General features: G+C 56.8%; 2 protein-coding genes across 2 annotated transcripts in view; one reads left to right on the forward strand and one right to left on the reverse strand.

Moving 5' to 3' along the window:
- Positions 1–1822: 1822 nt before the first annotated feature.
- On the forward strand, positions 1823–22492 carry VASH1 (vasohibin 1). The gene is made up of 8 exons (XM_047864706.1): positions 1823–1928; positions 3300–3685; positions 9969–10057; positions 11166–11222; positions 12840–12914; positions 15564–15945; positions 17500–17612; positions 18492–22492. Exons 2-8 carry the CDS (start codon positions 3383–3385, stop codon positions 18562–18564), a joined length of 1092 nt encoding a protein of 363 aa, XP_047720662.1. The 5' UTR covers positions 1823–1928; positions 3300–3382; the 3' UTR covers positions 18565–22492.
- Positions 20335–23817, reverse strand: part of ANGEL1 (angel homolog 1) — a 44450-nt gene continuing 40967 nt past the window's right edge. The window contains exon 12 of the transcript XR_007153434.1: positions 20335–20563. The gene's annotated coding sequence lies outside the window, so the exon portion shown is untranslated. The remainder of the gene's footprint in view (positions 20564–23817) is intronic.

Below are 23817 nucleotides of genomic sequence, written 5' to 3' on the forward strand. Positions count from 1 at the left end.
GGGCACGGCAAGGTTGGCTTGTCTCTGCTCCACGTCTGGGACTTTGGCTAGAAGACTCAGAGGCTGGTAGCTGGGATGATGTCAGTTCATCACCTATCTGAGTGATGCTGGTGGTGAACTGAGAGCCCTAACTGGAGACGTCAGCCAGAACGCGTCACGTCATCTCTCCGCAGGGCTTGGGCTTCCTCACAGCATGGTGGCTGGTTTCAAGCGTGCCTGTCCTGAGAGAGCAAGAAAGAGACAAGAGAAATGTCTCCTTTCTATGACTTAGGCTTAAGAGCTATATAGCATCACCCCCACCATGTTGTGTTCATTAGAAGCCGGTTGCCAAGTCCAGCCAGCAGTCAGGGGAGAGGAATTAAGACAACATCTTTTGGGTTTTTTTTAATGTTTATTCATTTTTTGAGAGAGAGAGAGAGAGCGGGGGTGGTGCATACAGGGAGGGGGCCAAGGATCCGAAGTGCTCTCCTCGCTGACAGCAGCGAGCCTGATGCAGGGCTTGAATCCACGAACCCTGTGATCATGACCTAAGCCGAAGTTGGACGCTCAATGGACTGAACCACCCAGGTGCCCCTAGACAACATCTGTTGAAAGGAGAAGCAGTAAAGAACTTGGCAAACATTTTTAAACTACCACAACTTAGCTAGCAGGAGCGGCAAAGTGCAGGGCGAACGGTAAGTGTCTGAAGAAGTAAAGCGTCAGTTGCAATTGTTAGCTGCGTGGGTTTGAGGAAGTCACTCTCTGAGACTCAATCTCCCCATCTAGAGGATGAGTAGGTTACAGTTGTTGGTCCCTGGTGGTTTCACATGCTTGGGGTCTTCCAGCCTCTGTAAGCTAAGAGGAACTCCCGTTTGCGAGCTTTCTCCAAGTCCTGTGACCCTTCCCATCACTCATCACCCTTGGTTGCTGACCCTGGAGGCAGCAAGAGGGAGCTACCGGAGGGGACCTAGGAAATTCAGACACCGGGGACTTTAGAGAAAACAGACGGGGAACCACTGACCACCTCCGCGTTCCCCAAGGCCTTCTCTGTCCCAGCCCAGGTGTGGAAACTTCAGCTTGGCGGAAAGGGGCACGGTGAGAAATGCAGCAGACTCGGAGACCTAAGCAATCTGAATCCGCGGGCAAGCGGGCCAGGGCCCAGGAAGCTGCTTTGCCATTCATACTAACTCCTGGTGGGAGACAGGAGAGAAGTCTTAAAGCGCACATGGCTGTCTTTCAGTGAATTCTTTCCTTCTGCTCCCCCTTTGCGCCTTTTCCTTTCCACGCTGCTGCTCTGTTGGGGGGTGCCGGGGGGGGGGGGGGAGGTGGGGGGAGAAGCGTGTCTTGGGTCTCCACCGTCCTGGGCCCGCACACAGCAATGGGCTGTGGTGTCCCCTTCCTCTGGGCCGGCAGGACCCTACCGACTGTCAACTCACTCCATGCATGGGTCGCCGTCCCAAGACCCCGGGCGCAGCAACCCCCCTGCAGGGGGGCGCAGGGGCGCCCATCGCCAGGTCCGGGAAGGTCGACGAGGGGGCGAACCCCGCGCACCCCGCTCCCACTGATGCAGGTCTTGGGGTGCAACAGGGTGGCTTTTAACCCTTTCGCTTCCAGAAGTCGTGACACTAACCCCCAGATGGCCTCCGTTAAGGAACCCGCACGCCAGGGCTCTGCGCTCACCCGGTGTGACGAGCGCGGCTGCCAGATGGGGAAACTGAGGCCCACGGAGGGAAGCGACCTGTAGGATGTCCCGCAGGAAATGAGACCCGGTCCTCCAGGCCAGAACTCTCACTTCTACCCCCTGAGGGCCCCTGCGAGGTGCTTCCTTTCGGAAATTCCCGACCGCGGGCCTCCCGAGGCCGGAATCTCCACGCAGTTTGAGCTCCGTGTGGCACGTTGTGAGCTTCCTCCGCAGCTCGTCTCCGGCTTCGCCGCGCCCTGAGAGAGAGGTGAGAGCGGCGTGGACGACACCCTGCATCCTAGAGATAACTTAGGACGCAGGGCTGGCGGCGGAAGGCGGAGGGCCCGCCGGGAACGCACTGGCCCTTTAAGGGGGGGACGGAGCGCATGCGCGGCGCGGGCCGGAGTCGAGCCGGGTGGGCGGCGGGCGGGCAGGGGACGCGCGCGGCTGGCGGCAGCTGGGCCCTGGGGCGGCGGAGGCGGCGGCCTGAGCCTCGCGGAGCAGCTCAGCGTGGACCTCCCGCTCGGCGGGACTAGCGCAGCCCGCGCTTGCCGAGGCTTTGTCACTCGCCTCCAGCTCCCTCCGCGGGCTGTGGCCGCGCGAGCCTCCGAGCTCTCCCTCCCCGTTCGGCGGTCCTTTCTCCTCCCACTCAGCCCGGGCAGCCGGAGCGCGAGAGGACCGCCGCGGAGCATCCTTCGCCCGGCCCGGCCGCGCCACCGCCCATGCCGCAGCCACCCGGAGGCTGCGACCGCGCGGCCGGAGCCCGCCGCTCGGTGACCTCAGCCTGGCCCCTGCGCGCCGCCCGAGTCGGCCCCGCTGAGCCCCCGGCCCCGGAGCGGGACCCGCGCCCCGTGATGGCTCGGCTGGCGCTGCGCGGCGCCGGGTGCCCACTGTCCGCCCGCTGAGACGCGCCCGGCTCGGGACCGGCTGGGCCTTGGCGCCCCCCGCCGCGCCCTTCCCCCTTCTGGGAGTTGAGCTGCTGCTTCCCGGGGGCGAGGGGACGGGGGCCGAGACAAAGCCCACTTTGTGCGGGGAGTTGGCCGCGGGCGTGGAATGAGCGCGTCGGCGTGTGCCCTCTCCCCGCGCCCAGCCAGCTGTGAGTCTTGGCTCCCAGGCTCGTCGCGTCAGAGAAATCGCGCCCCCTCGTCACCCTCTTGTCCGGGGGTCCCGGCTCCGAGCTGATGCGGCGCGAAGTCCTCTCGGTACCCCCCGGAGCGCGCGCTGCTGTGAGCGTGCGAGATTTTGGAGACGAAATTGTTCTCCAAAACTACGACTTGGGGCACCCGGTTGGCCTGGACCCGGTGCCTTGACCCTCTGTGGCCGCAGGTGTGAGCTGTCTGGCCTCAGTTTCCCTCCGACTTTACTCTGCAAGCCCAGACTGCTGCCCGTCATTGTTCTCGCTGTCAAATGGGGGAGCTTTGTGATGGCTGCCAAGTTGGGGTGTGTTCTCTTTATCCCGTTTTACAAAAAGAACAAAGCCTTTAAGGCTGACCCCGGACCGCCACCTCTCTACCCCCTACTTCACGTTGAGGCACTGATTTTTTTTTTTCTTATTGAGTAGTATTTTATTGTACAGGAGCCACGCCCTGGTTTCTTAAAGGCGCCTTGCCCTCTGTTTGGCCATGTGTTATCTCTGCAGCTGGTGTGTGGGAGGCCTCCTGTGAGCCACCTATTTTTTCCTGCCTCCTGATACATACTCCTACCCCCATCAAGGATTCGGGGATGCCAGGGGGGAAGAAGGTGGTCGGGGGTGGCAGCAGCGGTGCTGCCCCCACTGCCGCTGCAGCCCCCTCTGGGGTCAGACGCCTGGAGACCAGTGAAGGCGCCTCAGCCCAGAGAGATGATGAGCCAGAGGAGGAAGGGGAAGAGGACCTGCGAGACGGAGGCGTCCCCTTCTTTGTCAACCGGGGTGGGCTGCCTGTGGACGAAGCCACCTGGGAAAGGATGTGGAAGCACGTGGCCAAGATCCACCCCGATGGAGAGAAGGTGGCCCAGCGGATCCGAGGGGCCACAGACCTGCCCAAGGTAAGCATTGTGTACGTGTGTTGGGGGGAGTGGTATATCAGGTTTTAGCGATCTTGGGGCTGAGAGAGCCAAATCACACTTTTCCTTGGTGGGGTAGGGGACCACTGGCATAGTAGCACTTTAAAAATACAAATAGGTTGTGCCTGTCCAGAAGAACTTTCTCTCAACTGCCTTTGAGGTTCTGTGAGATCCACATGCCCTGTTTCCAGGAGGCTTTCTTCCATCCCTTTTTTTTTTTTTTTTTTTTTTTTTTTTTACTTTTAAAAAGTAGTTATTTATTGAGAGAGCATGAGCAAGGGGGGCCGGGCATAGAGAGAGGGAGAGAGAGACTCCCAAGCAGCCTCCATGCTGTCAGTGCAGAGATGACACAGGGCTCGATCTCACAAACTGTGAGATCGTGACCTGAGCCAAAATCCAGAGTCAGACACTTAACCGACTGAGCCACCCAGGCGCCTCTTCCATCCCTTTTTAAATACCCATGTTTTGTGGGCAGGGCAGCAGAGTAACAAGTACACTAATGTGGCTTTACATCTTATATGCTAAGCCGGTGAACTGTGGGCAGGCACGTAATAAATGACTAGGAGGACACAGGGCTTCAGATGTTGAGAAAATATTTTCATGCCCTATCCCACTGAGTTCTCCAACAGCCTTGTGAAACAAGTGTGGTTTGGGGCCCCATTTTACAGACGGAAAAACTGAAAACTCAGGATCCCACAGCTGGTAAGTGGCAGAGCCAGGACTCAGCCTCAGGTTTTGAAGTTCCATGCCCTCTGCTCTGCTGGACGCTAGATTCAGGGCAGTTAGAAAAAGGTCTGTGGAAACGAGTGAAGTGAGATAACCTTTCGGTGGAGGGCTGGCTCCATGATGGCTGCCCTTCAGTTGCATCACCCATGAAGACTGAGGCTGTGTCTCATTCATCTTTGTCTTTCCAGGGCTTTCTGTGTGGCTGGCACAACACAGGCACTTGCGTGTGTTTGCCGAATGAAAGAGTGCTTGAGACTTTCAGGCGCACGATTTTTGGTTTTATAATATTACGGTTAAGACTAAAGAAACACTCTCAGGTGCAGAGACCTGAAATGTCCAAAGAAAAGCCCTTTGGGCAAAGGTCAGAGCCCAGCGCTTAGTCGTGCCGGCTCAGTTGGAAAGTAAGGGGGCTCGGGAGAGTGGCAGTTAATGTGGAGTAGACATGGAGATGGCCTGTTTTGTTTCATTTCTACCAAATTATCGGCAGGGCCACCAGAAATTGTCTTCTTGGAAAAGAGAATTCAGAGGTTGAAGGCTGAACAACAGCCCAGTATTTCCAAGGGAATAAGATGGCTATGTAATTGTCCTATGTATAAACTTGAAATTTATTGAGCTAGTCCCCCATGATTGGACATGGTGTCTAATATTTTATTCTTAAGATGAACACTGCGGTGAAAATTCTAAAACATAAATTTGGGGGTCCATCCTTGGTTATTTCCTTGGGATAAATTCCTGGAAAGGAAGCACCGTGCCAAAGAATATGGATGTTGGTTTTGATCGCCCACCTGTCTGTGTGAACTCAAGCAGGCCCTCAGCCCATTGGAGCCAGTTTTCTCATCTGTACAATGGAGGGGATTGTGGTCAAAGTTAAATGAGAGACTATGCGTTAAAGCATTTCACCAACGGTAAAGTCTCAAGCCAGTAGTTGTTACTGGGTGTCCATTCCCTCTTTTTTCAAATCTTTCCTCAGGAAGCCGGGAGGCTAGACTTCACTCGGCGTCTGTAGCCCTAGGGCCAGAGCCACACGCCTCTCCCACAGCAGCAAGCTGGTGATTAGCAGACAGCTCTCCCGCCACCTTGCTTATATTTAAATCAGGCTGTGCAAGAGTGTGAAGGGTTCCCTGCAAAACTGTTACCACTCCTGAAGACTAAAATAACTCAACGGATTCATGAGCCACCGGTCTGTAATGTCCTCTTGTCATCTTTAGCCATCACATATAGGAAAGACACCCATGAAGGAATGAAGCCAGTATCTGGGTGGGGGGGGGGGGGCGGTTTGGAGATGCCAAGACTGACAGGAGTGTGGTGGGAGTGGAAGTCTTGAGAGCAGACTGGAAAAATTCTAAACTGGCCCTCAAACCACGGGACTGATGTCACAGGCAGAGGACCTACATGTCTGTACGAGGTTCCTTTTGGACCTCAGCCCAGAGTAGAAAAGTGGAGTCTGGGAGGCACCGGTGGCTGGATCCCAGAGTGTCAGCGGCAGAGAGGACGACCACTAGGTTGGCCCCTCCCCGTGTGGCCATGCCCTTGGCATTCTCCGCAAAGGTCACATCATGGTGGGCCCAAGAGCTGTTTTGTTGGGAGAGCGTCATGTTTTAAAAGATCACTCGAGCCAAAATGTATAATTGGGAGATTTCACATAAAGATCCAGATTTTGGGCATCTTTTCAGAAAATGAGAAGATCTGGGAACAGAATCTATGATCCCACATAGCAGCTGGCAGCTGGAGCTGAGGAGGGGTCCCCCCTCCTCCAATTGGCCACAGTCCCCACCACCGCCTCGCCGCCTGCCTCCCCCTGTGTGCTGCTTGCCCCTGCCCCTGCCCCTGCGGGCAGTTCAGTCTGGGAGCCCTGCAGTGTCGTGTGATAAAAAGAGCTTGGCAGAAAAATCCAACACATTCAAATCCTAGTTCTCGCATAGCTGTTTTTGTGAGGAAGGCATGTGACCTCCTTGTGCCTCAGTTTCCTCGGCTGTAAAATGGGGATAATAGCAATACCGATGTCTGAGGGACTTGGGGAGGAGTTGATGAAGCCAGGCACGTGAAACAGGTGAGCATGTCATGTGTACCCAGCCAATGGAGCAAGGACTGAGGGTGCAGCGGTCACCCCACAGGTGCTTTAGGGGAACATCCTTTAAGAGGATGATACAGTTTGTTGAAGGACAGCCATTTCTAAAAGGATCTCAGGTCCAGGAATAGTTTGTGTTCTTTCATAAGAATCTCTCCTTGGGGGGCGCCTGGGTGGCGTAGTCGGTTAAGCGTCCGACTTCAGCCAGGTCACGATCTCGCGGTCCGTGAGTTCGAGCCCCGCGTCAGGCTCTGGGCTGATGGCTCAGAGCCTGGAGCCTGTTTCCATTTCTGTGTCTCCCTCTCTCTCTGCCCCTCGCCCGTTCATGCTCTGTCTCTCTCTGTCCCAAAAATAAATAAACGTTGAAAAAAAAAATTAAAAAAAAAAAAAAAAAAAAAAAAAAAAGAATCTCTCCTTGATGTTCCAAGCTGTCACCACCTTTAAAAGCTCAGTGGCCACTCATCCCAGACCCAGCTGCTGAAGGTCTTCTGACTGTGGCTCTGGCCACGGAGCTGCTGCAGAATGGGAATTTGGACACCTCCTCCAGAAAGGTAACCCTGCCGGCGGCCTCGGCCTGTGCTGACCAATCGCTTTGGCACACACTGTAACGACACCGAGCAGGAATTGAGCCTTCGCTGCGCGCCAGCCCCTGTTCTAAGGCCTCAGCACATAGCATCTCATTTATGCTATGAAATTGTTTGTCTTATGCTGCCCATTTCACAAACGAGGCGTCTGAGGCACAGAGGGATGTTAAGGAACTAGATGCCAGACAGCGGATGGCAGAGCTGGGATTTGGATAGTGATGGTCTGGTTCCAGAGCCGGCTCTATCGACCTCCAGGCTGTCCTGCCTCTTGCCCCCACATCCATCTGCGGGCTGTTGCACCTCCCCCAAGCATTCTCATTGCGCAGGGCTGACACGGCCTCCACCAGAAAGACTGTCTTATAGAATCCAGGACTTTAGGGATAATCCTTGGCCTTGGTAGTGGGGAAGGAGTTGTCCCCGGAGAGATCTGGGTAGTAGATCTCACTCACTGCCACGTAGCCCACTTAACCCCACCCCTTGACCCCTCCTGGCTCCCGGTTTGTAGGTGGGGGCCGGGGGTGGGGGGGCAAATCCGGGCTCCCAGTCCTAAAGCGGACCTGGCCGTTTTGGATGTACAGAATCCTGCTTATTCGTTTTGAGCGAATGAGTGTGTGCAAGAACATTCAGAAGGATGGGGTCTTGCACTGATGCACACAAGTTAACGTGAGTCATGCAGCTGGCCAGACGGCTCCTTCCAGCTATGCCTCAGTGGTGGCAGCCTTTGAGGCCCTGCTTGTGAATCCCACGTCTTTTTCTTTGCCTCTCTTGGAGTCATTTCCTTGTCCCAGAGTGACAAGTCCCTAGGTTCTCTGTCAGGATGGCCGGTGATACCCTGACCCAGGGCCGGCTCTGGTGAACGTAGCTCCCTCCTTGTTTGGAGTGTCCCAAGGGAGGGCGTATTTTCCGTCTCTATCCAGAGCTCCTGCAAGTCCCCAGAAGGCCTCACTTGAGAAGGGGATGACCTGTTTGCCTCTCAGGGACCTTCCACCTGAGGAGGTCAGGCGCCATGCTGTTCACAGCACAGTGTGAAGGAATTTTTCCAGTTCCTCTTCCACCTCCCCACTAACCCATATGCTGACACGGGGGGAGGCTGGGCTAGGCCCTCAGAGAGTTCTGGAGCTCATCTGGCAGAGTGGTCAGGAAGAGGGAGAGCCCCCCCCACCGCCGCCCCGTCCTGGGGCTTTTATCCCCCTGGCGACTGTAAGCGGTGGCATCGGTTTGGGCAGCAGTGTAATGTGAAAAGGGGAAATAGCTTCCTCCAGAGAGAGGGGTCAGCTGCTCGGGACTGCCCAGACAGGAAGAAGGGGACCGGCAAGGAAGGGACAGGAAGTTCATGCAGAACTGTGCTCCGGACACGCCCAGCCGGGCCTTCCCTCCTGCATCTTTACCCTTTAGAGCCAGTAGGGGTCTGTCATAGCTTGTCCTGTGTCCCAGTCATCAGCGGCACCCCAGACATGAGTGTGCTGTGGTCACTGGTGTGTCGCCTCCCTCCACATGAGGGCCCCAGACATTGTAGCCCCGTCGTTTTAAAGGCTGTGCCCTGTGGGCTCAGCTTCTCACTGCAGGGAGAACCTCCCCCACCCCAGCCCTGCCCCAAGTTCACACAGGGCGCCTGCTTTGCCCTTTCCCTCGCACATAACCCCTATCCATGCAGACTGACACCCTCAGCGTCCCCAGCCTGCCGGGTGGGCTCCATGTGAACTGAGGGGGTGGCTGGGCGGAGGCCTCAGGGGGAGCAAGAGAGACCTCTCTGTGAGGAGCCTGAGGCCACCTCCCAGCAGGATATCCTGGTGGCCAACGGGGAGCCCCCACAGGTGGGCCTTATTCCTGGAAGTCTGCTGCTTCCGCCTGGAGGAGTTCTGTAGCCCCAGAGGGCCCCCAGCTGGTGCCTGTCTGGGCCACCTCAGCCTCACTGGCTTGATGTGGCCAAACTGCAGGCTCCCCGGGCCTGAGAAGGGGGCCAGTGGCCTGGGGCACACAGCTGTGCAGTGCCTCTTTCCTGGAGACTGCCTGGCTGCGGGTCTGCGGCTCCTGACCTGAGTCCTGGCAGCCGGGCAGCCCACGGGTTCTGGCCATCAGGAGGTGCCTGCCTGGCACCCCACCCCCCCCATCTCCCCACTTCCTGGGCCAGGCACTGGAAAGTCTCTTCTGGTGAGGAGGCGAGCCCAGTTACCTGGTTGCTCATGTTGCTTGCAGACGTGGAGCTGGCAGGAAACAGGATGTGGAAGGGGGAACATGGCCAAAGCAGCCAGGCCATGGCAAGCAGATCCATGGCAAGACCTGTCCCAAAACGTCCCTCCCGCCGGGCAGCGCTGACCACCTCAGCAGCCCAGTTCGCAGCTGGAGGGCCTGTGCCTTCCCATGTGCTGTGATCCTGGGGCGCACTCACCCCCCCCCCACGGGAGGGGCACCCCAGCCCAGGCAGGGCAGGGAGGGAAGGGGACACCAGGTAAATTAGTTTTGATCCAGCACTTGAACCAGAGCAAATCCCGAATGCAAATGAACTTAACCCCAATATTGACATTCTTGTTAAGCCTTGAAGTTGCTGAATTCAAATTGTTAACAACTTGAAGTTGTTACAATTCAAAACAGCTGGTGAGGCAACCTATGTTTTTCTAAAATTATTACAGAAGCATAAAATTCAAACCTCGACAGAAGCTCCAAATGAGGAATGCCGTCAAGTGCCAGGAAGGAGAGAAATGGCCATGGTGGGGGCCTGACCGGAGTCTCTGGCAGGAGTTGCCAAGGACAGAGGCTCGGGATAGGAAGGAAGGGGGAGGCCATCTTTGGGTGGTGGCTTCTCTGGGGGCTAATCCTGGGTGTCGGGTGGCTGGAAGCTCCGGGGTGAGCCTCCCTGTAATGACCAGCACTCTTTCTTGGTCCCTAGATTCCCATACCGAGTGTGCCTACGTTCCAGCCCTCCACGCCCGTCCCTGAGCGCCTGGAAGCTGTGCAGCGCTACATCAGGGAGCTGCAGTATCCTCCCTGGTTCAGGGTCATGGCCACCATCTGGCTGGCATGCTGGTCCAAACACCCAAGTGGGGCTTTTTTCAGACAGGGCTGGAGAGGCATCAGCAGAGCAGCCGGATCCCATAGCTCCCAAGAGTGCCACTCACAGGTGACCTCTGTGTCCATCTCGTGGTGCCAGCGCAGCCTGACTGCTGGAGGGTTTTATCTGATGAATGCCAGACCCACTTGGGCCTCCCTACCCACCCCCCACCCCCACTCCACCTCCTCTGCATGACAGGGCAATGTCTTCTGAGCGACCCGCTGGTGGGATGGCCGTGTCTCGGGCCGCCAGCACAGACCCTCCTCTGCTGTCCATCCAGACCCAGTAGGAGAAAGGAGCAGCTCCCACGGGGCTGTTTAAAAGCTGTTTCATGAGCAATAAGTGGGGGGCAGATGGAGGAGAACAAGGATTTGACACTCCAGGAGGTAACTTCCACATCTTGGAACATTCTCCTAGTCCTTTGCCTTTCTCTCCCCTGGTAGGAGGCTGGCTGCCTAGCATGGAAAGACCTGGCCCCTCTGAGCCTGGTTCCCCGGGGTCCCTGCTCTGGGCCTTTCCATCCCCCTGTGCCTGCTCAGAGCTGTGTGTCCTGAGTCCTCTCCCTAGGCCCTTCAAGCTGCACATGTGACAGGGATGGAAGGACCAGGCATGGGTCCTGAGCAGGAGAAAAGACAAGCTCGTTAATGGAAATTGGGTCCGGTCCTTCCATTTCCCAGTGGGGAAGCTGTGGCCCAAAGAGGGGATGCCTTTGGCTCAGGAGCACCGCCCAGCACTTTGGTTGCGTTGGTCCCCTGCTCCAGCCCGGTCTCTGTTCACGCTGCTTCTCGGCTGGTTGGAAAATGGGAGTGTGCTGCAGAGGGCTGTCCACTGCTCAGTCTCCCCTCAGGTGCTCTCCTCTGCTCTCAGATGTTCCAGTCTTCAGCATCCTCCAAGGTACCTTGTGGAAGCACTTTGTGGGGTTCTTACCCAGCCTGCACCCCAGGAGTGCTGGGCCCCAGAACTTGGGGATGGGTGGAGACAGAAGGGCACAGCTCTTCCAGAACAAGCTAGGAAGCCCTTAACTGGCACCTGCAGGTACAATCACACAGGGACACAGTTCTTTGAAATTAAGAAGAGCAGACCTCTGACAGGGTAAGTTTGGGGAACACCCTGTCCCTCTGCATCCAGGCTAATAGTGCCCCCAGGTAGGCTGGAGCACCTGGGGAGAGCCTCTGGGCAGAAGCTTATGAGGCAGGGAGGGACACTTCCCAAGGGAGCCAGCCAGTAGGGGCAAGTACCACTGTGGGGCTCTAAGGTTGTCGTACAGGGGGACCCTCTGGCCGAGATGAATATCCAGGGCCTCCTTGATGGAAACCCCAACATCTGTGCTGAGCTACGTGGGGTGATGGGCAGCCCCCCCAGTTTTCCTTGGTGATGACAGAGGGTGGTCCCAGGTAGATGTCCGTACGTGAGCCTTCTTTTTTTTTTTTTTTTTTTTTTTCTTTAATAAGAATTGAGCCTGGCAGGAGAGAGCCAGCCCTCCCGTTCTCTCCTTTCTCTGCAACTGCCTGCATCCTCCCCGTTGCAGGGCACCTGTATGTTGCCCCACTTGCCTTGCTGGACTCCATCCTAATCATTTAGTACAAGGCCCAGGGTCTGAGAAGCAGGGACCCCTGGGAGAGAAGCTTGCATCTCTCTGTTGCCCTTCCTTCACCCCATGCAGACCTCTAGCTGGTTTCACCCCAGAGAAGCCCTAAGGGCAGAGCAGAGTGAAGAGCGATTGCCATAGCTGGGTCTGGGGGCTCAGTCGAAAGCTGCGTGCAGGCTTAAAATCCTGTGTTTCAGAAATTAACTTGAATTTTACATCTTCACATATAGTCTGTCCATGTTTGCTTTCTTACGAAAACTACTTAAAATGGTTTGTTTGCTAAACTGTTTCGTTACCCCCTCTCCAAACCCCTGGGTAGAATCCAGCCTCCCTAACACAGAAGCTTTGCTCTTGTCCCGTGGTTGCCGTGTGCTGGGAGCCCAGCTCCAGCCTCGGTGGGATGGTGGGATGTAGGAATCCAACCCCCTCCTGAGCAAAGCCAGTGGCCGGGCTGCATTCCCAGGCCTGAGAGCAGCATTTGGCGAGGAGGAAGGAAACAGCCTCAGGGATAGGCTGTCTTGAAGTGGCCTGAATTGCAAGTTCAGGAGCAGACCAGGGAGTCACTGGGCAGTTAACTGCCTGAGATCCTGTGTCTCTGACCTGGGCAGCTGGCCAGCTGTGGGGGAGCAGTTGTAATCAATTACAAGCTCTTTGGAGAAGCCATTGTTGAGTCAGGGGTGTTCACTGTGCTCCGGAAGGGACAAGAGCAATGCCAACGTTCCCAGCATCCTTGGTATGCTTTCCCACCGGCCCCTGCAACACCGTCTTCATAGAAGGCTCCCAGCCTGGTGGGTGTCAACGATCTGCCTACCAAGGCACAACCCCCATTCATGCTCCCCTCTCCCAGAAGTCTTTGGAGCCGGAGTCTGGGGTGGGAGAAGGAAGTGAAAGGAGGGGAGGGGAGGAGAGAAGGAAGGGGACTCCTTCTTTATTTTCAGGGGCTGCCTCTTTTCTCCCCTTTTAGGCTCAGGACAGACTTGGAGGGGTGGGCAGGTGCTGGGCCCGAGCTGGAAGGGAGGGAGCTGTCGGTCCTGTCGCACTTCTAGACTTGCTTCCTCCTTCTGACCACCCCCTACCAGACTGGAGAATCTGTCCTCAGTGTTCTGCCTCCCTCCCCGCAGGCTGATGGACCTGGCCAAGGAGATGACCAAAGAGGCTCTGCCAATCAAATGCCTGGAAGCCGTGATCCTGGGAATGTATCCTTCCTTGGCCCTTGGAGACTAGGGGCAGGTGGGCTTAGCCCTTCTGAGCCTCAGCTTCCTTTTCTGGAAGAGGAGGGCTGGATGAGCTTCAGAGCCCTCCCAGCAGTCATGAACTTGGTCCCAAAGTGAAGGAGCTCGAGGGGGAGCTCAGTCCCCAACGACTCAGTTGCTAACTTTCCAGGCCCACCGGGCAGCTCTTTTCTGAGTCCTCTGGACACCATTACTGTGTTCTCTGAACCCCAAATCAAAGCACACTGTCTCACAAAGGCTCTTGTGCCATTTCTGAGAACCAGACAGTCTGGGAGAAGCCGTTTGAATGCCCAAATGTTGGCATTTGCAGGACATGTTGATTTGTAGAGATGTTAGATGGGGTCTTTGAAATAGAACTGGCTTTAAAAAAAAAAGTTTCTTGGTCACCCCCATCCAAAGGGCAGAACTGAGGCCTGTAGCTGGGTCATCGGGTATCTAGGTGGGACAGACAAACCCCTGATCAGAGCAGGAGGGAGACTGGTGTTCGTGGCCAGTTCTGTGTTCTAGGAGTCCATGCCTCAGCTCTAGCCTTTTGTTTTGTTTTTTTACAGAAAAATTTAAGCTTGTACAAACAGAACAATATAGTGAATCCCATGTGCCCAATCACTCAGTCTTACCAGTTCAAGGCTTATGTTGATTCGCCTCTGCCCACCCCTCCCATCTCCCCCTATGGACACCTACCCGCTCTTAAACATTCTGTCTGCCTCCCCACCGTCCCCGGGCCCTGATGTAGGTGCCTGGCTTAGTGCTACAGAAAGGGCAGCAGGGGAGCTGCCTAACAGAACAAGGGGTCCACTCCCTGGGACAGATCGAGGAGGAGAACACGGTGGTCAGGCCAGGAACACAGCTCCCCTGAGGAGGATTGTCATCTGAGGGAGGCACTCCCCCCACCCCTCATGGACATACCTACCTTAAATTGTACAAAGGAACTACAGGCCCGCCTCCTCAGTCCCCTCCCGCAGAGGCCCCAGGAGCTCACTCCTGACAAGCTTTGCCCTGTCTGAAGGGTTCTTTGTCGGGATGTGCCTGAGAACTGATTCAGGCCACTGCCAGTGCCTCCGTCATGCTCCCACATCCTCTTCTTCAGGGGCCACGCACACCAAAGTGGAGACAGAGACAGAGAGAGACGGCTTCCTCCCCACAGTGCTCACGGAAAGCCGGTCCAGGCAGGATTATGTGGTCCCAGAGGCCTCTCAGAGGTTACCTCGTGGCTCTTGGACAGGAAGATGACAAGAGCAGCTCCCATCTGGACTGGAGCCCCTCAGCATCCCCACAGAACTGCCACTGTCTCCTCGTTTGTTGTGCACACGGTGGACGCTATACTGAGTTTGTTCCCGTGTCTCTTCCTCGCTGCTCCCTGAGCCTGTTGTGCCTTGTTCATCTATGTGTCCTCAGACACTTGCAAGGAGTTGGGCTCAGGAAGCACGGTAGTGACTGACAGCATAGACTTTAGGGTCAGGCTGACCTGGACGTGAACCCTAGCTCCGCAGCTTCCCACCATGTGACCCCAAGCTCATTCCTTAACGTGTCTGAGCCTTGGAGCCCCCTCTGCAAAAGGGCACGACGGTAGTGTCTGTCTCACAAAGTTGTTAGGACAACTGAACAAGTCACTGCGAATAGGACCCTTGGCACAGTGTCTGTTCGGGGTATCTGCTCCAAGCTTTTATCCGTTCATCTTCTCGTGTGTTCAAGAAGAGTTTATTGAGTAACTGTTAGGTGCCTGGCTCCGTGCTGGTCCCCAGACAGGCATCAGGGAACATGGTCACACAAGGTCTCAGCTCTCAGAAGTTTGCATTCCGGCAGGGGAGACAAACGCAAGCAAGCAAACAAAGAAGCAAAATCATTACCGAGTGGGGGGGGGGGGGGCGGAGAAAAGAAACAGGAGAGCTGACTTGGATTAGAAGGGGAGGTCAGCCATGACAGCTAAGCCTGAGGTGTGACAGGAGCAGGCCAAGGCACACGGGGAACAGCCCTGCGGTGGAAGGGAGGAGCTGGTGCAGAAGGTGCTCAGTGGGAAATCCAGGTGGATGGAGCGACTGCATGGGCAGGGTAGGCGGGGTACGAGGTCGGAGTGGGCAGCTGGTCCGGGCGGTGCCGGCCTCCTAGGCCAGGCCGACGGGAGTTTTGGTGGGTAGGCATGTGTGTCCTTTGGCAGGGCGTGGGGGCAGCGAGGGAAAGAGAAGTGTCTGCGTCTGGAGGGATGTATGTGTGACAGAGAAAACGGGAGTGTGTCTGAGAGCGAATGTAGGGGCGGGCGAGGGGAAATGTGTGTGACTGGTGGAAGGAGGGTGCGGGTGGGGGGCCCCTCTCGTTCCTCCTTCGGCCACGGGGACCCTGGAGAGCCCTGCAGTCTGGAGTTAGCTATTCATACTTTGTGAGCCCCGCTTGACATCATGACAGCGGCCACTAATCGCTGGGCGCCTTGCCCAGCCGGTGACTTTATTGGGCACCTACTGCATGCTCGGCTCCAGGCGGGGTGCAGAGGGCGGGGGCGGGCTGTGGATTCGGGCCAGACACGGGGTGTCCCCCAGGAGCCAGGGTGGAGGGGCCCCGCGGGGTACTCCGACCCCGCGCCTCTTGCCGCTGTTTCCTTAGCCGGGCTGGCGGGCGCAGTTACCTCACCAACAGCATGCCCACCCTGGAGCGCTTCCCCATCAGCTTCAAGACCTACTTCTCAGGGAACTACTTCCGCCACATCGTGCTGGGGGTGAACTTCGGCGGCCGCTATGGGGCGCTGGGCATGAGCCGGCGCGAGGACCTGATGTACAAGCCCCCGGCCTTCCGCACGCTCAGTGAGCTCGTGCTGGACTACGAAGCTGCCTACGGCCGCTGCTGGCACGTGCTCAAGAAGGTGAAGCTGGGCCAGTGCGTGTCCCACGACCCGCACAGCGTGGAGCAGATCGAGTGGAAGCACTCCGTGCTGGACGTGGACAGGCTGGGCCGCGAGGACTTCCGCAAGGAGCTGGAGCGCCACGCCCGCGACATGCGGCTCAAGGTCAGTGCCGGCGCCCACCCTCTGACCGGCTGTGGGAGTGGAAGGGCCGCCGCCGCTTCTCCAGGGAATGCCACCAATCCCCTCACCTCGGCCCCCACCCCAGCAGAGGTGGCGTGAGGCTCCAGGGCGTGATAGGGGTGAACCGGCGCTTTGTTGTTGACACTGGGCCAGGGAAGGCCCTGGAAGGAGGCAGCGGGTGAGCTGGCTGTGGGCAGAGGGCAAGTCCAGAACCTGGGGAGAAGGGCAGGGGTAAGACCCTCCATGGAGCCGTTGGTTGGGAAGCCATGGGCTGTCGGGAGGGAAAGTAGGGCCAGGTGCAAGCAGCCTCCATCAGTCTTGTGTCCTGACTCTTGAGTACCCAACCCCCACATTCAATAAAGGACTGGGAGGAAGTCAGAAAGAGGAAGAAGTCATGCCATGGGAAGATGATGAGGATGCTTGTTCCTTCTCCCTCTTTCCTACCTGCAATGAACGGGGGTGGGGGGGGTAGTACCCCAGCAGGTGGGCCAAGCTGCTGAGAAGCTTGCCCCCACCCAACCTTACAGTGAACAGATGGTGGTCTCTTTTTGGGTCCCCCTGGACCAGGGTACCTCCCCTGGAGCCTGCCTGGGCTCTCCTGGGTTCAGCCCCTCCCCATTGCTTGTTCACTATTGAACCCAGGAGGCCGGCTGGTGGCAGGTGGGAGCTCTGTTTTCAGGGCACGAAACCGAAGTGCATGTTGCCCAGTAGCTTCCTTACAGGTGGTGAGGAGGTGGGACAGGAGCTCAGTCTAGAAATAGGGAATGCAGGCATGTCACAGGTGCCCCGGCAGGGCGTGTCAGAGCTCAGCTGGCCCCGCCTTGCCAGGCCTCAGGCCTGACCTTGTGCGGTGACCACACCTTTCCCCAGGGTAGAAGCCAGCTGCGGTGACCTTGCTTGGCTCTCGGGGGCTGGCCCTCCCCTGCATATCACCAGTTGCCCAGCACCCTGGCTTCTGCTTCTGGAGTAGTCCTGGGCTTCAAAGCGGGCTGGACCTAGAGTTGGAGCCAAGAGTTCCCTATTCTTTAGCACTGTGATTCCCAATCTATTTGGCGCTCAGGACTCCCCAAGTTATTTGTCCCCCTCTAGCACCCCCACGCTGTGTTTTGAGAATTCCGGTCAAGCTGACCATGCTGTGTAAAAGGGGATTCTGTCGCTTTTCTCATTTTTTCCTTTAGTGTACATAGCCGCCAGTCTGAGCTTTTGCTCGTCTTGAGATAGCCAATGTTCCCCTTGGGGCTGGTAGATCCCGCCCAGAGCTCGGACATAGGCTGCTTCCCCAGCTGTCACGTTTGTCTGGCATGGGTAAATGGCCCTTCTCCTGAGGGCTTCTTACAACAGCACAAAGCTCGGTGACTTGCCAGTAAGTGCAGGCTGTCCTGCAGAGGAAGCTCTGCCCGGCAGCTTTAGTTCCTGGGAAACAGGTTCGGGATGACCCTGCAGACAGGGCAGTCTCAGGGCTTTTGGCTTGGACAAGGCAGGAGGGGCTCTAGGGAAGCCTTAAGTGAGAGACTTTGTTTCTTCCTCCACACCAAGATTGGCAAAGGGACTGGCCCTCCCTCCCCCACCAAGGACCGGAAGAAGGACGTTTCCTCCCCACAGAGGGGCCAGTCCAGCCCCCACCGCAGGAACAGCCGCAGCGAAAGGCGGTGAGGGATGGGGTTGTGCCTGGGGGGGTGGGGGGATGCTGGTGAGGGACCTGGGGGAGCCTGAAGAAGGCTTTTCCCTCTCATCTTCTAAATCCCCACGTTTTCTCACCCTTTTCCCGCCCTTCCTTTTTTGGCCTCTGCCAGAGGCAGGCGATGCAGGTTTGGTGGGTTTAGGCGTTTGTGTTGCTACCTCCTGGTAGAAGTGCTGTCCCGTTTCCCCGGAGAAAATGCCACTCACTGGCCCACTGGCTACTCCATGCTCTTGCCAGAGCAAGAGGACCCACACAGAGGGTCTAAGATAGCTCGTGTGGGAGGGGTGGGCCCCTGTCAGACAGGGAACTCTCCCAGTGGTTGGGAGAGGTTAACACCAGATTGCGGCTAGCAGGCCACGTTGACGGTGACTTTGCCCCTGCGAGAAACATCCCATTAAAATACCAGGCCGCCTCCTCTGGTGTGTCCCCTACATGTGGGTCTGGCTCTTGATTTAGTGTCATTGTCATTCAGGAGCCACAGCTCGGGGATGATTAAGGGGCACAAGCAGGCCTCTGATATGCAGTGTCATCCGCTTGGACCTAGGCAGCTTTTGTAGAGAACAGACTCCCCACGCAGAGAGGCACACAGTTCAGCTGTTACAGCCAACCGCGGACTAGGGGACCTCCAGCAAAGAGCAAGAGCCTGCAAGAGAGTGGAGGGACCACACTCAGGACAGCACAGGCAGGACAGGGTTCCAGAAACACACTTCCACGTGGACTTTACTGCTGCATTTGGGGCACCTTGAAGAAGGGAGGGGGAGTGACCAGGAGCAGCCACTGCTTGTTCCCTCCTCCCCCACCTCCCTGCCAAGCCCCTCACCCTTTCTCCATTCTCTTTTCCCTGCAGGCCATCGGGTGAGAAGAAGCCTTCTGAGCCCAAAGCCATGCCGGACCTCAACGGGTACCAGATTCGGGTGTGAGGCACGTGGCAGTGCCCAGCCTCACCACTTCTGGCTGGGATCCATCTGCCAGAACCAGCCTCATTCGTGGGGAGGGAGGGGCTGGTGACCGGGCAGGGTGGGAGGCAGCAGGAAGAGCCTGTCCCAGCTCAGCCACCCAAGCTGCTGCCCCTCCCGCTGGGCCAAGCCCCCGAACTTTGGGCCAAGAAGCAGTTAGTATTTTCTTTGGAGTTTTTAACCCAGTAACTGAAGTTTAAGGGATTTGGGGAAAACAAAACTAATGGATCTGCCGGTGGCTGGAAGGCCAGTGCTTAGGACATCTAAGTGCCACAAGGCTGAGCAAGGAGGGGGTTGCTGGCTCTGCTGGTGTCCCTCTGGGATTGGAGTCCATCCTACCTGTGGGAAATTTCCCAGCCCCCTAAGCCTGTGGCAGGATGGGGGTGGGGAAGGGGGAGGGACGGAGGTGTTCCTCCAGTTCTGTCTGCCCTGGCAGAATCTTGAGCCAGGGAACGGGAAGCAGGGTAGAAATCATCCTGGGAAAGGTCTGTGTGGCCAATATCAGGAGCTTGGCACAAGGCCACATCTGCCCCAAGAGCAGAGTCCATGGCCCAGGACAGCCCTGTGCGCTTGTGGCCCATGGACAGTGCTGTGTGGGCTGCAGGAGAGCCCAGGAGAGACCACTGGGGGAGGAAATCCCAGGCCCAGCTCCTACCTAGTCTCCTTACTTAGCCCAGCTCTGCCTGTTGCTGAAGCCCAGGGGGGCTCCCTGCAGAGGGGCTGAGCCTTGCCAAAGGCCCAGAGTTGCCCTGGGCTCAGCATGACTGTAGGGACTGAGCAGACCCAGTGGGTCCAGGAAGCATGGCTGGGGACAGAGTAAGACACTTGGGCCCGGGGCTATCCCCTGGCAGTCCTGTCCCCAAGGGTGGGGGTGAGAGGCACTGCTACTCCCCCCTTTCTATTACCTCAGTCCTTGCTGTGAAAACAAAGACCAGATCAGGATGCTTGTGCCTCGTGCCTGTCTCCCCTCACTTAGCAACCTGTCTAGGTTTGAGGGTACCAGTGATGATCAGATTTGTTGCATGTGGCTTGTCAGGGAAGAATCTGAATAGCTGGAGACTACACAGTCTTCCTGGCAAGTGTGAGATACCTGGCAGGCAAGTGAGAGGTGGAAGGAAGTTGGCAGGGTTGGGGGAAGGTTCTGGAGGCTCAAACAACAAGGACGTGGTAGGGCAAGCGTGCGGCTGACACCACAGAGGAGTAAAGACTGAGAAATGAGGAGCGTAAGTGAGAAAAGGATGTGGGGGAGAGTTTAGAATCGGGCTGCTTGGGGAATAGTGAGTTCTCTGTTGCTGGAAGTATCCAAGCAAAGTCTGGATGGCTACTTGTCAGAAAGCTGTAGAGAGGGTTCAGGTTATGGAAGGGGTAGCAGGATGAGAGGACCATCAAGGTTTCATTGCACTGAAATGGCTGGGGTTCAGCCAGGGGCTAGACCCTGGAAAAGGGAGGACCAGAACCTCAGATGCCCACGGGGCCAGACGGGGGATTAAAAGGGCAGCAGGGCTGGGTGGGCACTGTGGCAAATGAGAGAGGGCATATCCCTTTCAAGCAGCAACTATATTGCTCAGCTATTCTCAGAATGTGGGCCCTGCATTAGCAGATTGTCTTTTTTCCAGAAGCCAGAACTCTGAATTTTTTATGTGAAATATCCTGATTTTTAAATGTTGGCAATCAGTTCAGAAAATGTAAAAACCCAACATGAAAGAGAATGCCAGTTTGTAATCTCTGAGGTAGAGTTTGCGCTGGGGAGAAGTCCAGTGAGATGCTTTCAGAATAGTTTGAGGCTTCCCAGAGCAAGCTGGGCCAGGGCAGCGTCCTCGCCGCTGAAGCTTCTCCCGGGGAGGGCAACTGGCCCAGGTTTGTCCTCTTCACGCTCCTTGCCGACCAGAGACCCACCAGGGTCACCAGTGGGGGTGGAGTAGAGATGGCACAGTTCCCAGCCTGCCAGGGAGATGGATGGGGCCTGAGAAGCAGAGAAAGAGGGAGGGAGGGAGACAGGATGCCTTTGCTGATGCGAGTGCTGTCGGGGAAGCCCCAGGGGCTGGCAGCTCTCCACACCAGCAGCTTTTGGCCCAGAGCCAGGCCCAGCAGGAGGGCCAGCTGGGCAGTCCCTTGGGTTATTCAGGGGTCACTGGGCCCTGGGGAGGGACCTAACCTGCCCCTGGACTGTAGTCCCCAGCCAGACCAATTCAAGGGCCGTCATGACCCCTGACTCACCATCCCATCCCATCCCTGTTTTTAGGGAGTGGGGTGGTGGTCCCAATGTTTCCACATCAGAGGCAGGGATGGCTCACTCTGGGAGGCGTGCAGCCGAAAATGAATGAGGCCTTTTCTAGGTCTATGTGTGGGTGCCTCCTGCAAGCCACTTAGCAACAGGGGAGGGACTCAGGACCTGTGGACCCCAGGGCTCGAGAGGAGAGGGGAGAGGGGATTAGGGTCAGGGAGATTGGGGGGGGGGGGGGGAGTTGCTCAATCCACAGGCTCCTTCCCCAGAGCCCTCTGGGGAGACAGAGTGAAATGAGGCCCACCCCTGTTGCTGCCCGCAAGAGGGAGCTGATCACCCTGAGCTGATAACCCCCAGGAGCCCCCTTCCTCGCTGAGACCTTGGGCCTGTGGAGGCCACCACAGGATACAGCGGTGCTTTTTAATTTATTTTTAACATTTTCTCATATGTAGCAACCCCTCCTCCCCTCCTGAGCATGTTTACACAGGCTCTGCTCCCTGGGGCTGGCCTGACTGCAGTTTCTGGGGAGGCAGAGGCAGGGACTTTGGGGCCTTAGTCACCATCCTTGGTTTCACCTCATCTACTTCCTGTGAGGAATAGGGGTCTGGCTCCTGACTCAGGACTGCCTTCCATCACCCAGTGGGGGCTCCTCTGCCCCTAGGGGTGGGAGCTGCTGGCTGAGGAGGGCCCAAGGTGAGGTCAGAGAAAGCTGCTTAATGAAGGTGGGTCGGGGTGGCGATGACCGCTCCCCAAAGCCCGGCTCCTTGTGCTCAGTGCCAGCTCAGAACACTGGGAAACAGTGTTTAGAGCACCTTCCTGCCCACCTTAACTGCCAGTCCTCTCCCTCCCATGGCCTCAACACAGTCCTGTTCCCCTCACCCATCATGCCAGACCCCATCCTTCCTGGGTGTGGCCAAGTGGGGAGGGTAGCAGCCCCCCAGCCCAGGTACCATGAAGCCTAGGGCCAGGGTTCCAAGGAGCAGAAGGGGCCCAGAGGTTGGCTGTGTCTGATTTCTGACCCTGTCTGCCAGCACACGCCCCATTCCTTCCATCTTGGACTTGACCTCCTGGCTCCGAGCTAGGGTCCAGTTCTGGTCAGCAGCGTGCCCAGAGGCCCATGTATCTGTGTGCACCCTGGGTCCCCTGCCTGAGTAGCTTTTTGGCTTTGATGTAACATCCCCAGGCCCACCCTCTGGCCTCGAAGTACGGGAAGGCGCAAAGCTGGGCTGGCACACTGACTGCATTCTTTGTGCCAGAGCACCCTGTGCTGCAGTCTCTACTTGTTCCTGCTGAGAAACCAGCTGAAGGGTGGGAGGGCCTCTGGAGTGTGGGGCTGGAGGGGTCCTGCCCCAGGCCGCACAGGGCTGCTGTGGTGCTAGCTGCACGCTCAACAGTGTTGACCTCCGTGCCACATCCTGGTGTTCCTGGGTCCCAAGTTCCCCTTTCTCTGGTGTGCTTGGCCTCAGGGGCCTGGTGATGGGAGATTCCCCTCCCTTAAGCTTTGTGTTGGGCTGCCTGTGGGACCAGACTTTGTCCTTCCTGCTCTTCCCGTGTCAGTATTGTTCTCTCCCCTCTCACTTTTACACCCCTCTCATTGCTGTGCTCAATTTTTTCCTGAAATGAATAAAGGCTCCCAGCTCCGGTTACACGGGCTGGGCAGAAACCACATGGAAGCCTTGTCTCCTTTCCCCTGGGAGCCAGGCCTGGAGCCTGGCCACCCACTAGTGTCAGCCTCGGTGGTTCCAGAAAAAAACCTGACCAGAGGTGTGGGGAGCCCGAAACTAGCCAACAGGAACCCTTAAGGCCCCTGAAGTCAGGGTGACTCCTGAGGTCCCAGACTGTCACCCTCAGCCTGCTGAAGCCGCTCCACTCTTGTTGATCCTACCCTGGGAGATCTTTCCCACTGGCTGTAAATGAGCCCTTCTCCCTCACACAGCCTGCTTGAGCCCCGCAGGCCAGCACCTGCGCCTCCTATCCCAGTCCCTAACAGGTCCCCAGCAGTCCCCCGGAAACAGAGGAGAAGGATGAGTATTCCCCTAGGAGGGAAGGTTATTTCAGGAAACCACAGCAACAGGGATCTGAAGTCCCTTCTCAGCACCATCGCCCACAATTTCACTGCGGAATCAATGGTGGCTAAAGCCACAGCCTTGGAAAACACCTCTGATTCCACTCATCGTCCCTGCTCCCTCCAGCTCTGGGCCCCTTCCGAACAGTTGCAACCAGACTTGCACAGAAACAGCTTTAGACTCCACAGCCTTACTTTTCACCTGTACCCTTCCTCTCCCTACCCTCTCATTTGGCTGAGAGTAAAGCCTGGACTTGAAAGAAGAGGTAGGGCATTTACCCCTCCTCATCCCAGCCAATCCCCATCAAGTCTTAGCTAGCAGTGTAGTTTAGCACAACACGGCTCCCTCACTTTCAGTGGCATGGTGGTGAGGCATGGCACCTGGGAAGAGAAGAAGCAGTCTGCTCAATCCATGAACATCTTAGACTGTAGACCATCCAACAGAGGCTATTTTGTTACTTACGGGTTCATTTAAGTCCAATTTAAAGGATACCAAATAAAGACCTTTCAACAGAGGTAACCAGAATCTGTGAATAACATGGATTGTACACCTTTACCCAAAGGCAACATTATAACGTACACACTCATGTCCACCTAAGATACCAAGTAAAGGACCTGTGGATAGACTTCAGCGACACGGGCTAATACACAGAGAGCCTGTGGATTGCTCATGTACAAATGAGGGCTGGGTCAGTGCTGGAGCCAGTCTGTCATGAGTCCAACAGGCTCACTGTGGACACTGCTTAGAATTGACATAGAGGTAAATGTCATCGTGGACTTCCAGGAGGATCAGGGCCCAGCTTACGGGGGCTGGGGGGTTACCTCATTTCCTGCTGCCCTGTTTCTTTCAGGCTCTCAGCAGGTCCCAGCCTCATTTAGGCCCATGACTAATTTGTGTTGGACTTTTGGATGCAGGTGGCACTTCTTG

Source organism: Prionailurus viverrinus, chromosome B3, assembly GCF_022837055.1.
Source record: "Prionailurus viverrinus isolate Anna chromosome B3, UM_Priviv_1.0, whole genome shotgun sequence".
Classification (NCBI taxonomy): Eukaryota; Metazoa; Chordata; class Mammalia; order Carnivora; family Felidae; genus Prionailurus; species Prionailurus viverrinus.

Excerpts from the sequence above, each read along its gene's own strand:
- VASH1 (XM_047864706.1), top strand. The coding sequence starts at position 3,383 with ATGCCAGGGGGGAAGAAGGTGGTCGGGGGTGGCAGCAGCGGTGCTGCC. Across the intron at positions 12,915-15,563 it reads GAAGCCGTGATCCTGGGAAT|TTACCTCACCAACAGCATGC; the intron begins GTATCCTTCCTT and ends TGGCGGGCGCAG. Across the intron at positions 15,946-17,499 it reads CCCGCGACATGCGGCTCAAG|ATTGGCAAAGGGACTGGCCC; the intron begins GTCAGTGCCGGC and ends CTCCACACCAAG.